The sequence below is a fragment of the Salvelinus namaycush genome, chromosome 15, assembly GCF_016432855.1.
Source record: "Salvelinus namaycush isolate Seneca chromosome 15, SaNama_1.0, whole genome shotgun sequence".
NCBI classification, from domain to species: Eukaryota; Metazoa; Chordata; class Actinopteri; order Salmoniformes; family Salmonidae; genus Salvelinus; species Salvelinus namaycush.
Genome location: NC_052321.1, coordinates 35,785,531 through 35,802,440, shown reverse-complemented (window position 1 = coordinate 35,802,440; position 16,910 = coordinate 35,785,531). Strand labels below are relative to the sequence as shown.

At 43.4% G+C, this 16,910-nt stretch overlaps 1 protein-coding gene across 3 annotated transcripts in view; it reads left to right on the top strand.

Moving 5' to 3' along the window:
• Nucleotides 1–15,171, top strand: part of LOC120060480 (MAGUK p55 subfamily member 5-A-like) — a 52,399-nt gene extending 37,228 nt beyond the window's left edge. For 2 of the 3 annotated variants that reach the window (XM_039009829.1, XM_039009828.1), the window contains 8 exons: nt 538–684; nt 1,021–1,260; nt 3,623–3,806; nt 3,927–4,070; nt 7,227–7,394; nt 7,640–7,842; nt 8,395–8,505; nt 12,244–15,171. In XM_039009829.1, the coding sequence (XP_038865757.1) occupies nt 538–684; nt 1,021–1,260; nt 3,623–3,806; nt 3,927–4,070; nt 7,227–7,394; nt 7,640–7,842; nt 8,395–8,505; nt 12,244–12,420 (1,374 nt within the window). In that variant the 3' untranslated portion in view covers nt 12,421–15,171. The remainder of the gene's footprint in view (nt 1–537; nt 685–1,020; nt 1,261–3,622; nt 3,807–3,926; nt 4,071–7,226; nt 7,395–7,639; nt 7,843–8,394; nt 8,506–12,243) is intronic. The other variant, XM_039009830.1, reaches the window with a different exon arrangement.
• The last annotated feature ends 1,739 nt before the right edge of the window (nt 15,172–16,910 follow it).

Here is a 16,910-nt window from a genome sequence, read left to right as displayed (position 1 = left end):
GATGCTGCTCCTCTGAGACACCAGGGCATGTTGAATAGGGAGGGAACGTCTGAAACAGATTGAAAGGGGAAGTGTACTACCTGAATGTTTTTGCTACAGTGTACCCTGCAGAACACAACCCACACAGTAGGAGGTGAGGGAGTGAGGATAGAGGAGGAGGAGTGGTTGGGGGGGGTCCCCCGGTGTTGTTTTGAGGGTTGCCATAGAGGTAGACCTAGTGAGGTAACTAACTAGGCATTTCTCCCCAGGGGCAGATGGAGGGAGTGGAAAATGATTTACCTGCTGTCCCTCAGGGGAAATTATGGCTGTCTGTTACTACTTAATGAAATGAAAGTTTCTTTTGTAATGTTTGTCCTCCTGGATGTCTTCCTTCCACCAGAACTAGAACAGCAGGGGGCTCTGGAAGTAATAACGACAGTACTGTTAGACACAGATGCTTGCGTCCATGCATCTACCTGTCTGTGTGTTTGCATTTTCAAGTGTCTAAAAGTTAACCCAGTTAGGCTGACGAACCCTATGTCCCCTGTCCCTCCACAGGCAGTGCTTCTGGCCCATGACTGTGTTGCGGTGCAGGAGATGCAGCTGGAGCCCCTGACCCCAGACGACCACTGTGAAACTCTCACCCAATGGGGAGGGGAGACCGTCAAGATAGTCTGCATCGAGAAGGCCAGGGACATCCCACTGGTGAGAGAGACCCCTTTAAAACACACTGTCATGAATCAACATAGGAGTAGATATAGACTGTCTGAAAAGTGTACAAGCTGTCAAAGCCTTGATTCCCTCTGTTTCCTCAATTTCCCACCCCTCTCTCTCAAAGCTTATTGGAGAAGAGGTTTCAAGGTCCCTCCTTTTGGATCCCCTCCAATGAGCTTTGAGAGTTTGGCAAGGAGGAATCAAGAATTTGGCCGCTTGTACACTTTTTTTCAGACAGCCAATATCGCTCTCCTCTACCTAACAAAATGTAAACTGTCCAGTATCTGCACCGTCACTAACCTCTGTTCTCCACTGTCTGCGTGGCAGGGCGCGACGGTGCGTAACGACATGGACAGCGTGATAATAAGCCGCATCGTGAAGGGTGGGGCGGCGGAGCGCAGCGGGCTGCTCCATGAAGGAGACGAGGTTCTGGAGATCAACGGAGTGGAGATCCGAGGGAAGGACGTCAACGAGGTCTTCGATATCCTGGCCGACATGCACGGCAACCTGACCTTCATCCTCATCCCCAGCCCACAGACCAAACCCCCGCCCATCAAGGAGACTGTGGTAAGTACAGACGCACCTTCATCCAAGAACCCCCCTCACCTCTCCTCTCAGCCCCTGGGCTGGGATGTCTGTCTGTCTGAAGCAGTCACACTGTTCCAGGTTCCAATGGCTCAGTGGGTTGCAGACAGGTTTGGGTCGGTTACTTTCTAAATGTAATCCGCTACAGTTACTAGTTACCTGTCCAAAATTGTAATCAGTAATCGGTTACTTTTAGATTATGTTCCCCTTAAGAGACATTGTAAGTAGATTAAAATGTATGTTACTAATTGAACGACATCTATTGCAGGATAAATCAATGTTAAAGTTTACATAGCTGACCATTTATGGATGTAAAATTTAACTTTATGGGTGGTTATGTGGACTTCTTCTAACCATCACTTTCTACTACATAGAACTTAATCATATTATTATATCAGAATTCCAGTCATTCCAATAAATGTTATACCTCTTGATCTTCAAGAATTGGACTTGAAAGTATCGAAATATAGATTACCCAAATTGTTTTACCTGAGCATAACCCAGAAATGGATGCAAGGACTGACCATCCATGATATCAAAGTGGTTGTTTTAACCATGTTATGAGGCTGTACAGTGTTTGTTTACATTTACAATGTTTATAAACATTGGAGTAAAACAAGTTTATTTTGGGTTTTCATGGAGTGTGACAGTTGAACTAAGCTCATGAGGCATTATAAGTTATATTCTTCAAGAATCAATGGATATACACTACTGTTCAAAAGTTTGGGTTCACTTAGAAATGTCCTTGTTTTTGAAAGAAAAGCACTTTTTTGTCCTTTTTTAAAAGAACATAAAATTGATTAGAAATACAGTGTAGACATTGTTAATGTTGTAAATGACATATAGCTTTATGAAATATCTACATAGGAGTACAGAGGCCCATTATCAGCAACCATCACTCCTGTGTTCCAATGGCACGTTGTGTTAGCTAATCCAAGTTTATCATTTTAAAAGGCTAATTGATCATTAGAAAACCCTTTTGTTATGTTAGTACAGCTGAAAACTGTTGTTCTGATTAAAGAAGCAATAAAAGTGGCCTTCCTTAGACTAGTTGAGTATCTGGAGCATCAGCATCTGTGGGTTCGACTACAGGCTCAAAATGGCCAGAAACAAAGACCTTTCTTCTGAAACTCGTCAGTCTATTCTTGTTCTGAGAAATGAAGGCTATTCCATGTGAGAAATTGCCAAGAAACTGATGATCTCGTACAGCGCTGCTGTGTATGACTCCCTTCACAGAACAGTGCAAACTGTCTAACCAGAATAGAAAGAGGAATGGAAGGCCCCAGTGCACAACTGAAATGGAATATCTACATAGGCGTACAGAGGTCCATTATCAGCAACCATCAGCGCAAACTGGCTCTAACCAGAATAGAAAGAGTGGGAGGCCCCGGTGCACAACTGAGCAAGAGCACAAGTATATTAGAGTGTCTAGTTTGAGAAACAGACGCTTCACAAGTCCTCAACTGGCAGCTTCATTGAATAGTACCCGCAAAACACCAGTCTTAACGTCAACAGTGAAGAGGTGACTCCGGGATGCTGACCTTCAAGGCAGAGTTCCTCTGTCCAGTGTCTGTGTTCTTTTGCCCGTCTTAATCTTTTCTTTTTTTTGGCCACTCTGAGATGCTGCTTTTTCTTTGCAACTCTGCCTAGAAGGCCAGCATCCCGGAGTCGCCTCTTCATGTAGATATCAATAATAAGTGATATCCGTATCGCCGTAGACTACACCCCTGCTGTCGGCCTTACCTCCAAGCATTTATTCAAGTTGGATAATCTTTGGATGCCAACAGCAGTCGCACCATTGGAAGACACCGCTTGGACTGTAGCCTACAAAAGCCTATTCCTACTCTTTTCCCACGATCCATCAAACACATTTGGTGTCACCATAGTGGTCTCTGATTTGTGGTCAGACTAGCTCCGCTGTAACAAACTTAAACTCACACATTTTTTTTCAATGCTGATTTGAATGTCATTGAGAACAGAAGTGTGATTATTATGTTTTACTTCCTTTCTGAATTTAAAAGTAATCTGAGTACAATATTTTTGCTTGAAACGTAACGGATTACAGTTACCGTTTTTTTTGTAATCCATTACAAGTAACGGATTACATGCAATCCGTTACTCCCCAACCCTGGTTGCAGAGCATGGTACTGGCCCATGGCCAATGTTGGTTTGATTCCTGCATGCACCACCACATACTGAATGTCATTATGAAAAGTAAATTGTTTTGGAGCATCTGCTACATGACCATATTTACAAATATGAACCTTTTTTAATTTAATTCTATAATATACAGTGCGAGCTACTAGAAAACCAAGGTCATGTTTTGTTTCCTCTATTCCACCAGGTCCATGTGAAGGCTTACTTTGACTACGACCCGTCTGATGACCCGTACGTGCCGTGCAGGGAGCTGGGCCTGTGCTTCCAGAAAGGAGACATCCTCCACATCATCAGCCAGGATGACCCCAACTGGTGGCAGGCCTACAGGGATGGAGACGAGGACAACCAGCCCCTGGCCGGGCTAGTACCAGGTACACTACCTCACAATAGGGCTCAACAACAGTGGGCAAGTGCCAGGTCATATATGCAGATTATCAGACCTCACAATGCCTGGAGAAGTGTTAACCATCTCTCCCTCTCTGTGAATGCAGGCAAGAGCTTCCAGCAGCAGAGGGAGGCCATGAAGCAGACCATAGAAGAGGACAAAGAGCCTGAGAAGTCGGGAAAGCTGTGGTGTGCTAAGAAGAACAAGAAGAAGAGGAAGAAGCTCCTTTACAACTCCAAGCAGAACGACGGTAAGGCCAGCCCAGACCAGCAGTGAGGGCTGTGGCAGAGATGTAGGCAGGCTGGTGTAGAACGACCCGGCCCGTATTCCCACATCGTCTGAGTAAGAGTTTTTTGGTTTTGGAATGTTTAGACTTTTCTTGTTTTAATGGACTTTCCCCACACACTTTCCTTGTCATCACACTATTGATTGTTACTCGTATTTCATATCCCAGGGTTACAGAAAGAGATCACTGATTTTAGCCAGCGTTCGCCTAGAGATAATGTACTGTGAAAGTTAGCGTTATTACTTTATGGGCTGTAGTTGGCATGACCTCAAGATAGAGTAGAAGAAATGACAAGAACAGGGGAGTTAGTGCCTTCAGAAAGTATTCACAACCCTTGACTTTTTCCACATTTTGTTGTTACAGCCTCAATTTAAAATGGATTCAATTTAGATTTTTGTCACTGGCCTACACAATACCCCATAATGTCAAAGTGGAATGATGTTTTTTGACATTTTTACAAATGAATTAAAAACGAAAAGCTGAAACGTCTTGCGTGAATAAGTATTCAACCCCTTTGTTATCGCAAGCGTAAATAAGTTTGGGAGATAAAGTTTGCTTTACAAATCGCATAAGTCGCATGGACTAACTCTGTGTGCAATAATGGTGTTTAACATGATTTTTGAATGACTACCTTATCTCTATACCACACACATACAATTATCTGTAACGTCCCTCAGTCGAGCAGTGAATTTCAACCACAGATTCAACCACAAAGACCAGGGAGGTTTTCCAATGCCTCGCAAAGAAGGGCACCTATTGGTAGATAGTCAACATCTGCTTTTTAATTTTTTTACCTATCACTTTGAGCATGGTGAAGTTAGTATTACACTTTGGATGGTGTATCAATACACCCAGTCACTACAAAGATACAGGTATCCTTCCTAACTCAGTTGCCGGAGAGGAAGGAAACCGCTCAGGGATTTCACCATGAGGCCAATGGTTACATTAAAACAGTTTAATAGCTGTGATAAGAGAAAACTGAGGATGGATCAACAACAATGTAGTTACTCCACAATACTAACCTAATTGACAATAGTGAAAAGAAGGAAGCAGAATAAAAATATTCCAAAACATGCATCGTGTTTGCAACAAGGCACTAAAGTAATACTGCAAAAAAATGTGCCAACGCAATTAACTTTTTATCATGAATACAAAGTGTTTGGGGCAATACAGTACATTACTGCACATCCAATACAGCACATTACTGAATACCACTCTCCATATTTTCAAGGATAGTGGTGGCTCCATCATGTTATAGTTTTAAAAAATCGTAAACTCAGCAAAAAAAGAAACGTCCTCTCACTGTCAAGTGCATTTATTTTCAGAAAACTTAACATGTGTAAATATTTGTATGAACATAAGATTCAACAACTGAGATATAAACTGAACAAGTTCCATAGACATGTGACTAACAAATGGAATAATGTGTCCCTGAACAAAGGGGGGGTCAAAATCAAAAGTAACTGTCAGTATCTGGTGTGGTCACCAGCTGCATTAAGTACTGCAGTGCATCTCCTCCTCATGGACTACACCAGATTTGCCAGTTCTTGCTGGGAGATGTTACCCCACTCTTCCACCAAGGCACCTGCAAGTTCAGACATTTCTGGGGGGAATGGCCCTGCCCTCACCCTCCGATCCAACAGGTCCCAGACGTGCTCAATTGGATTGAGATCCGGGCTCTTCGCTGGCCATGACAGAACACTGACATTCCTGTCTTGCAGGAAATCACGCACAGAAGGAGCAGTATGGCTGGTGGCATTGTCATGCATGAGGGTCATGTCGGGATGAGCCTGCAGGAAGGGTACCATATGAGGGAGGAGGATGTCTTCCCTGTAACGCACAGCATTGAGATTGCCTGCAATGACAACAAGCTAAGTCCAATGATGCTGTGACACACCGCCCCAGACCATGACGGACCCTCCACCTCCAAATCGATCCTGCTCCAGAGTACAGGCCTCGGTGTAACGCTCATTCCTCCGACGATAAACGTGAATCCGACCATCCCTGGTGAGACAAAACCATGACCCGTCAGTGAAGAGCACTTTTTGCCAGTCCTGTCTGGTCCAGAGACGGTGGGTTTGTGCCCATAGGCAACGTTGTTGCCGGTGATGTCTGGTGAGGACCTGCCTTACAACAGGCCTACAAGCCCTCAGTCCAGCCTCTCTCAGCCTATTGCGGACAGTCTGAGCACTGATGGATATATTGTGCGTTCATCTTAGGCGTCTCACAGTACGGACATTGCAATTTATTTCCCTGGCCACATCTGCAGTCCTCATGCCTCCTTGCAGCATACCAGGCACATTCACGCAGATGAGCAGGGACCCTGGGCATCTTTCTGTTGGTGTTTTTCAGAGTCAGTAGAAAGGCCTCTTTCGTGTCCTAAGTTTTAATAACTGTGACCTTAATTGCCTACCGTCTGTAAGCTGTTAGTGTCTTAACGACCGTTCCACAGGTGCATGTTCATTAATTGTTTATGGTTCATTGAACAAGCATGGGAAACAGTGTTTAAACCCTTTACAATGAAGATCTGTGAAGTTAATTCGTAAAAATCCCAATATCTTTGAAAGACAGGGTCCTGAAAAAGTTTCTTGCTGAGTTTAGAGGAAAATCTGGTTCAGTCTTCATCTACTAGTGTCTGGTAGACAGCATTCACCTTTCAGCTGGACAATAACCTTAAACGCAAGGCCAAATCTACACTGGAGTTGCTTACCAAGAAGACAATGTTCCTGTAAAGAGGGGCTGAGTTAGATTTTCAAGTAGATTTAAGTTAAAACTATGGCAAGACCTGAAAATGGTTGTATAGCAATGATCAACAACCAATTTGTTGTACGTATGTAAATTAGATATTTCTATATTTAATTTTCTATAAATTAGCGAACATTTCTAAAAATGTTTTCACTTTGTCAATATGGGGTATTGTGTTTAGATGGGTAATCCATTTTCAATTCAGGCTGTAACATCAAAATATGTAATTAGTCAAGGTATGAATACTTTCTGAAGGCACTGTATGTCGACATTTCAGTTAAAGGCCTTTCTCAGTCTCCAAGTCTCTCTCGATCCAACAATATGAATGCTGTTTGATATGAAACTAAAACCGTCTGTTTCTCTGCTCCTCCCCAGACTATGACAACGAGGAGATCTTGACCTATGAGGAGATGGCGCTCTACCACCAGCCAGCCAATCGCAAGCGGCCCATTGCTCTGATTGGTCCTCCCAACTGTGGGCAGAATGAGCTGAGACAGAGACTGCTGTCCAGCGAGCCAGACAGATTTGGGGGAGCTGTCCCACGTAAGTGTGTTTGTGTGAATTCCTGTGTGCATTTAAGGGTTAACTTTCCACTTGAACTGCACACCTCGGTGCTTAGTATTACTCAAGACATATAGAATTTGGTTAATGAGAATTGTCATTTTTGTTAATTCCAAACATTTTTCATGGTTTTGCGGCCATCGTCTGTTCCCCCTTCCCCTGTCCTGTTCATCTTTTTAAAAATTAAAAGCAATACAAATGTTGATAAAAATGTGGGTTTATTCCAGACACGACACGGAACAGGCGTGATGTGGAGGTGAGTGGGAGGGACTACCACTTCGTCTCTCGCCAGGCCTTTGACATGGACGCCACCGCGGGAAAGTTCATCGAGTCGGGAGAGTTTGAGAAGAACCTGTACGGAACCAGTACCGACTCTGTCCGTCAACTCATCAACACGGGCAAGATCTGTCTGCTCTGTCTGCACACACAGGTGAGGGGGGAGAAGAGAGACGGAGGGAGGGGGAGAGGTAGGGAGAGAGGGCAAAGGCCTGTCTTCTGTGTCTGCACACCCAGGTGAGGTAAGGAGGGGGAGAGGGGTGAGATGGAGTTCAGAGGGAGGTGAGACCAACAGGGAAAATAAGAGGATAAAGGCGTCTGCATGCTTCCCAGCCGAAACAGTTCGGACTAGTTGTTCAGGCACACAAAATATTTTCTTGAGGAAGCCGGGAAATCTGCAGCCGAAGTCTACGCCCCTTCATCGGTGATTGGTCAACAGTAGGGATTCTTCAATATCTTAAATTGTTTCTGACTATTTAGAGGAAGTGTGTACTGGCTACGGTATCTCAAAATGGACAAGTGGTACTATTGCTGCTTTTTTGTGTTTTTTAAGCGTAGGTCTTTTTAAGGGAGTATGCGAGCATACGCGCTCTAGCCAAACTGAAGCATGCTGATGCCTTAAGAGAGCATAAAATGTATGTTGCTGCTGTGCCTGACTGGGAGTCCCCCCCCTTCTCTCTTCTTTCTCTCCTTTCTCTCGCTATAGTCGCTGAAGATTCTGCGTAACTCTGATCTGAAGCCTTACATAATCTTCATCGCTCCTCCCTCCCAAGAACGGTTGCGAGCCCTCCTGGCCAAGGAGAGCAAGAACCCAAAGGTAGTCATTTTAACACATCACAATCTGTTTTCTCAGCTTTTTTAGTAATCAAATCAAATGTATTTATATAGCCCTTCTTACATCAGCTGATATATCAAAGTGCTGTACAGAAACTAGAGGTCGATCGATTAATCGGAATGGGCGATTAATTAGGGCCGATTTCAAGTTTTCATAACAATCGGAAATCGGTATTTTTGGACACCGATTTGGCCAGAGAAAAAAAAGAAAAAAAACACCTTTATTTAACTAGGCGTGTCAGATAAGAACACATTCTTAATTTCAATGACGGCCTAGGAACGGTGGGTTAACTGCCTTGTTCAGGGGCAGAACGACAGATTTTTACCTTGTCAGCTCGAGGATTCAATCTTGCAACCTTACGGTTAACTAGTCCAGCGCTCTAACCACCTGCCTCTCATTGCACTCTACGAGGAGCCTGCCTATTACGCAAATGCAGTAAGAAGCCAAGGTAAGTTGCTAGCTAGCATTAAACCTATCTTATAAAAAACAATCAATCAATCATAATCACTAGTTAACTACACATGGTTGATATTACTAGTTACGTGTCCTACGTTGCATATAATCGATGCAGTGCGCATTCGAGAAAAAGGACTGTCGTTGCTCCAACGTGTACCTAACCATAAACATCAATGCCTTTCTTAAAATCAATACACAGAAGTATATATTTTTAAACCTGCATATTTATCTAAAAGAAATCCAAGTTAGCAGGCAATATTAACCAGGTGAAATTGTGTCACTTCTCTTGAGTTCATTGTACGCGGAGTCAGGGTATATGCAACAGCTTGGGCCACCTGGCTCATTGCGAACTAATTTGCCAGAATTTTACGTAATTATGACATAACATTGAAGGTTGTGCAATGTAACAGGAATATTTAGATTTATGGATGCCACCCGTTAGATAAAATACGGAACGGTTCCGTATTTCACTGAAAGTATAAATGTTTTGTTTTCGAGAGAGTTTCCGGATTCTACCATATTAATGACCTAAGGCTCGTATTTCTGTGTGTTATAATTAAGTCTATGATTTGATAGAGCAGTCTGACTTAGCAATGGTAGGCATCAGCAGGCTCGTAAGCATTCATTCAAACAGCACTTCCGTGCGTTTGCCAGCAGCTCGTCGCTGTGCTTCAAGCATTGCGCTGTTTATGACTTCAAGCCTATCAACTTCCGAGATTAGGCTGGTGTAACCGATGGGGTGCGCGCTAATAGCATTTCAAACGTCACTCGCTCTGAGACTTGGAGTAGTTGTTCCCCTTGCTCTGCATGGGTAACGCTGCTTCGAGGGTGGCTGTTGTCGATGTGTTCCTGGTTCGAGCCCAGGTAGGAGCGAGGAGAGGGACGGAAGCTATACTGTTACACTGGCAATACTAAAGTGCCTATAAGAACATCCAATAGTCAAAGGTATATGAAATACAAATGGTATAGAGAGAAATAGTCCTATAATTCCTATAATAACTACAACCTAAAACTTCTTACCTGGGAATATTGAAGACTCGTGTTAAAAGGAACCACCAGCTTTCATATGTTCTCATGTTCTGAGCAAGGAACTTAAACGTTAGCGTTCTTACATGGCACATATTGCACTTTTACTTTCTTCTCCAACAGTGTTTTTGCATTATTTAAACCAAATTGAACATGTTTCATTATTTATTTGAGGCTAAATTGATTTTATTGATGTATTATATTAAGTTAAAATAAGTGTTCATTCAGTATTGTTGTAATTGTCATTATTACAAATACATTTTAAAAATCGTCCGATTAATCGGTATCGGCTTTTTTTTGGTCCTCCAATAATCGGTATCGGCGGTGAAAAATCATAATCGGTCGACCTCTAACAGAAACCCAGCCTAAAACCCCAAACAGCAAGCAATGCAGGTGTAGAAGCACGGTGGCTAGGAAAAACTCCCTAGAAAAGCCAAAACCTAGAGAGGAACCAGGCTATGAGGGGTGGCCAGTCCTCTTCTGGCTGTGCCGGGTGGAGATTATAACAACATGGCCAAGATGTTCAAATGTTCATAGATGACCAGCAGGGTCAAATAATAATAATCACAGTGGCTGTCGAGGGTGCAACAGGTCAGCATCTCAGGAGTAAATGTCAGTTGGCTTTTCATAGCCAATCATTGAGAGTATCTCTACCACTCCTGCTGTCTCTAGAGAGTTGAAAACAGCAGGTCTGGGACAGGTAGCACGTCCGGTGAACAGGTCAGGGTTCCATAGCCGCAGGCAGAACAGTTGAAACTGGAGCAGCAGCACGGCCAGGTGGACTAGGGACAGCAAGGAGTCATCATGCCAGCTAGTCCTGAGGCATGGTCCTTGGGCTCAGGTCCTCCGAGAAAGAGAGAATTAGAGAGAGCATACTTAAATTCACACAGGACACCGGATAAGACAGGAGAAATACTCCAGATATAACACTGCCCCTAGCCCCCCGACACATAAAGGCTGAGACAGGATGGGTCAGGAGACACTGTGGCCCCATCCGATGATACCCCCAGACAGGGCAAAACAGGCAGGATATAACCCCACACACTTTGCCAAAGCACAGCCCCCACACCACTAGAGGGATATCTTCAACCACCAACTTACCATCCTGAGACAAGGCCGAGTATAGCCCACAAAGATCTCCGCCACGGCACAACCCAAGGGGGGGCGCCAACCCAGACAGGAAGAGCACGTCAGTGACTCAACCCACTCAAGTGACGCACCCCTCCTAGGGACGGCATGGAAGAGCACCAGTAAGCCAGTGACTCAGCCCGTTATAGGGTTAGACGCATAGAATCACAGTGGAGAGAGGGGAACCGGCCAGGCAGAGACAGCAAGGGCGGTTCGTTGCTCCAGAGCCTTTCCGTTCACCTTCACACTCCTGGGCCAGACTACACTCAATCAAATGACCTACTGAAGAGATGAGTCTTCAGTAAAGACTTAAAGGTTGAGACCGAGTCTGCGTCTCTCACATGAGTAGGCAGACCATTCCATTAAAATGGAGCTCTATAAGAGAAAGCCCTACCTCCAGCTGTTTGCTTAGAAATTCTAGGGACAATTAGGAGGCCTGCGTCTTGTGACCGTAGCGTACGTGTAGGTATGTACGGCAGGACCAAATCGGAAAGATAGGTAGGAGCAAGCCCATGTAATGCTTTGTAGGTTAGCAGTAAAACCTTAATCAGCCCTTGCCTTAACAGGATGCCAGTGTAGGGAGGCTAGCACTGGAGTAATATGATCAAATTTTTTGGTTCTAGTCAGGATTCTAGCAGCCGTATTTAGCACGAACTGAAGTTTATTTAGTGCTTTATCAGGGTAGCCGGAAAGTAGAGCATTGCAGTAGTCTAACCTAGAAGTAACAAAAGCATGGATACATTTTTCTGCATCATTTTTGGACAGAAGGTTTCAGATTTTTGCAATGTTACGTAGATGGAAAAAAGCTGTCCTTGAAACAGTCTTGATATGTTCGTCAAAAGAGAGATCAGGGTCTAGAGTAACGCCGAGGTCCTTCAGTTTTATTTGAGACGACTGTACAACCATCAAGATTAATTGTCAGATTCAACATTAGATCTTTTTGTTTCTTGGGACCTAGAACAAGCATCTCTGTTTTGTCCGAGTTTAAAAGTAGAAAGTTTAAGGTTTATCTAATAAGCCTTAGTAAAGTTAACTCACTTGACATCAAGCTAATGTAGTGAAACATGCTCTGTGTTCCATCTCTTATCTCCTACCCTTTCTCTACCTAAGCCGGAGGAGCTGCGAGACATCATCGAGAAGGCCCGTGAGATGGAGCAGAACTTTGGCCACCTGTTTGACGCAGCCATCGTGAACACAGACCAGGACAAGGCATATCAGGAGCTGCTGAGGCTCATCAACAAACTGGACACTGAGCCACAGTGGGTCCCCTCCTCCTGGCTACGTTGAAGGAGCAATATAATACAGACACAACACTAACCTGACACAGCACTCACTGGTTCAATGAAGAGCTAGAGCTACCCTGGATCATGGACAATAGTTGCCCAGGGGGAAGACCATTATTAGCTGAAAATTAGCCTTGACTCCATTCTCCAACCAGAATCACAGTATGAGACTAGTGGAAGATCCTCAATCAACACTCAAGCTGAAGATAAATAAAACACTTAAAATGCTTATCACTACATGTGATGTTGAACTGAGCCGAGCTCTTCTCTTCCCTTCTAAGACTGCCTGGGAAAATGAATTATCGTCTTTATTATTGCTCTGATTATTTGTCCTTTTTTTGTTGCTGGATTTCTCTTCACTAAATTAACTTTTCACATTCCAGAGAAGTATGTAAAGACTTGGCACTTGGTGGCAGAAATAGAATTAGTGCTTCTATTCTGCTTTTGATAACTATTTATAATTGTAAATATATTCTATTTTTAAGAAGCTTTCGATAATAAGAAGAACCCATAGCTTCTATCTATGGCAGGGATGGGCAACTTTGATAGGGGTTGGGGGCCACAAAAAAATCTCAACTCATCACGAGAGGCTGCAGTGGCTTGCGGGTCTGCGTACCCACATCCATACCCACACATGCAGTCAGAGCTTGCCTTAGTCTTTTGGGGGCTCTAAGTGAAATTTTGTTGGGGGGGCCCCCCCACTTTGTGAGCAAAAATGTTTTGGGGGGGAAGGGGGCAGTGAATGACTCCTACACAAAACTATAGACACACACACTGGTTGTTGTACCCTTGCTGTTTCCTTGACCCCGTGTGTGAGGTCAGGTGTGTGTTTGTTCAGTAATGTATCATCACGGATGTGATTTGCTCACCTAATGAAACCATCTGTGAGGTGATAACATCCCGGTGTAGGACTATGGGTCCTGATCAGTTATTTACTATATAGGGAATAGGGTGCCATTTGGGACGCAGTCATGATCTCTGCATCTGGCCTCTATCCTCTAAACTATAGCAGCCCTGCTTTCAAATACTATTTGGATCATTGAAAATACTTAAACTGTGCTGGATTGAACTTGCCTGGCACAAAGGAACCAATAGAATTATTCCAGAATGGTAATCCCTACCCAAACTGGCACTCCAGGTTGGCAAAAAGCAAAACCTTAGTATTTGAAAGATTTAAAATGCTATTTGAACCCTGGTCTGCGCTACAGCACAGTATAATGCGGGAGGCTCATCTGAATGGTGTTTTGACATCGCATTAATTAGACAATCCGATCTGAGAGATGGTGAAGAGCCACTTTCTCCTACTTACCTTATACTCTTTTAACACTATCATGCCAACCAAAACTGGACTGTGCTGGCTCTGATATTTTCACATTTTCCTTTCCAGGAACTTTGGTGGATCGTAACCAGGTCAGTGCAGTACAGCTTGGTTCAGTAGTGTGAAAAGGGTACTGGAGGATAAACCAGTCCTAACACACTACACCCCTTACCTCTACCCAAGCACTACGAGTCATCGCTAAATAGAAAACTGGCCTGTTTCCGAATCACAGGATTTAAACCAACAGTGATGATATTGAAGAAAGATTATTAGAGGTGTTTAAAAGTTATGACACTAAAATCTTGAGGGGTAACTTTGTCTTCATTTTCTCAATCTCAGTATTCAGTGTAACCAGCAGTATTCTATTCATGGAAAACACTAAGGAACATCTGAGCACCGCTGTCTGTGGGATTCTCTTAATAATCAATACTTCATAAATGCTTTGTTTGAAATCGATGCATTTTATAATTCACTTAAATGCATTATAAACTATCCAACTATGCTGTATTTTAATCCAGTTGTTTTCACCACATGCGACATCTTAAATGTGTGATTTATTATTTGTCAGTGATTTTTCAAAGCTGTTATTGAAATGTTTGTTCTTCTTTTTGATATGGGTCTGTGAAATTAACTTGACCGAACCGAAAAATAGTTGTATGTTTTTGTTTTTGCATCTGGTGTTTCTATGACCATAGGTTTCAGCTCACCCTTGATTATAATATGCTGGCTTTGTGTGATTGTCTTTGTGTGTGTGTGCGTGCGTGCATGCACAGAGGCAGGACTGTCACTAATGCAGGCAAGTATTATCTCTAGTAGACACAATGGAAAATGGTCTTAGCAAAACTATTTCACTTTTTTTTTTTTTGGTTATTGATGATAATCATGGTGTATCTAGATACTTAACATTTGATATATTTGTAATGTTAAAGATAGATTTAAGTACAGAGTAATGCACCTGTAGAATGATGACTCGACCACCTATCCATCCCTCCGTTTTGGATCTGAAACTCCAGGAACCGCTCAGTGCTAGCCTGATCCCGGATCTGTGTTTTTTTTTTACGCCGCTCCTCTGACGATTTCTCATGTTTTCCATAGAAGTTGGCTACATAGGGCCGTATTTAGTTTCTCAGAGTAGAAGTGCTGATTTAGGATCAGGTCATCCCTATTCATTGTTATTATTATCAAAAAGGGGGAAATTATCTTAGATCAGCACCCCTATTCTGAGACAGAATGGTGGCCATTCAGATCTGGGACCAGTCTAGTTCAGAATGTCTATCCCTTTTTAGTATGCACAGTACACACCTTGTGTAGATTTGAGCCGTTAACTGGAAGTAGAACTAATGAATGTAAAGTTGCTGTATTATTAAAAATCACTTTCTTTAGATCTCTTTTTGTATGAATTATTCAAGTGGATTAAATACCAGATTGATAGAAGTAGAGGCGGGTTATTTTATTTCTTCAGCACTGTTTAAAGAGCGGCTGTAGAAATTATAGGAATGTGTGATGCCAAGAGGTACTGCTTCACAGACTACAGCGATTGTGGGGTCAGAGTTGATTGACACTAAAATATAGATAAGATAATGGAACTTGAGTGAGATTGAAACCTTTTTCATTGTATGATAATGTCCTCCTTTTAAAAGATCTGACAGGGATATTAAAACATTTGACACATTAATTTGTATCTCAAAGCAAGGTGGAGCCATTAAACTTCAATTACTTTTCTTGAACTAAGGCCAGTCTCCTCAGACTTGGCAGCAGCATCAAGCGTATTCAACAGCCACTCCCTTAGGGGGAAGAGTATGAGGTATGCACTAATTTCTATGCCATGTAATATGTTAGTGGTCAACTCAACACAGAGAAGTGTACAAAACATTCCATTCCATGCGCTTTCCATGACAGACTGACCCGGTGATTCCAAGTGAAAGCTATGATCCCTTATTGATGTCACTTTTTAAATCCACATGAATCAGTGTAGATGAAGTGGAGTAGATGGGTTAAAGAAGGATGTTTAAGCCTTGAGACAATTGAGGAACACTTTCGACACCTTGTAGAGTCTATGCCCTGGCAAATTGAGGGCAAAAGCGGGGGGGTGCAAGTGCAACTCATAAAATGTTATTTGTCACGTGTGCCGAATACAACCGAATACACCTTACAGTGAAATGCTTACTTACAAGGCCTTAACTGACAATGCAGTTCAAGAAATAGTTTAAAATATTTATTAAATAAATGAAAGTAAAACAATTTAATAAAAAGTAAAATAATATATACAGGGGGTACAGGTTAGTCAAGGTAATTTGTACATGTAGGTGGGGTAAAGTGACTATGCATAGATAATAAACAGCGAGTGGCAGCAGTGTAAAAACAAAGGGGGGGGTGTCAATGTAAGTACTCCTGGTGGCCATTTGATTAATTGTTCAGCAATCTTATGTCTTGGGGGTAGAAGCTGTTAAGGAGCCTTTTGGACCTAGACTTGGTGCTCCGGTAACAATTCTTTGGTCCTTCCTCTGACATCGCCTAGTATATAGGTCCTGGTTGGCATGAAGCTGGGCCCCAGTGATGTACTGGGTCGAACGCACTACCCTCTAGCACTTTACGGTCGGATGGCGAGCAGTTGCTATACCAGGCGGTGATGCAACGGGTCAGGATGCTCTCGATGGTGCAGCTGTAGAACTTTTTGAGGATCTGGGGACCCATGCGAAATCTTTTCAGTCTCCTGGGGGGGGGGAATGTGTTGTAGTGCCCTCTTCACGACTATCTTGATGTGTTTGGACCATGATAGTTTATTGGTGATGTGGACACCAAGGAACTTAACTCTCGACCCACTCCACTACAGCCCCGTCGATGTGAATGGGTGCATGTTGGCGCTCCTTTTCCTGTAGTTCACATCAGCTCCTTTGTCTTGCTCACGTTGAGGGATAGGTTGTTGTCCTGGCACCACACTGCCAGGTCTCTGACCTCCTCCCTATAGGCTGTCTCATCGTTGTCTTCAGCAAATTTAATGATGGCGTTGGAGTCGTGCTTGGCCACGCAGTCTTGGGTGAACAGGGAGTACAGGAGGGGACAAAGCACGCACCCCTGAGAGGCCCCCCATGTTGAGGATCAGCGTGGCAGATGTGTTGTTGCCTACCCTTACCACCTGGGTGTGGCCCGTTAGGAAGTCCAGGATCCAGTTTCAG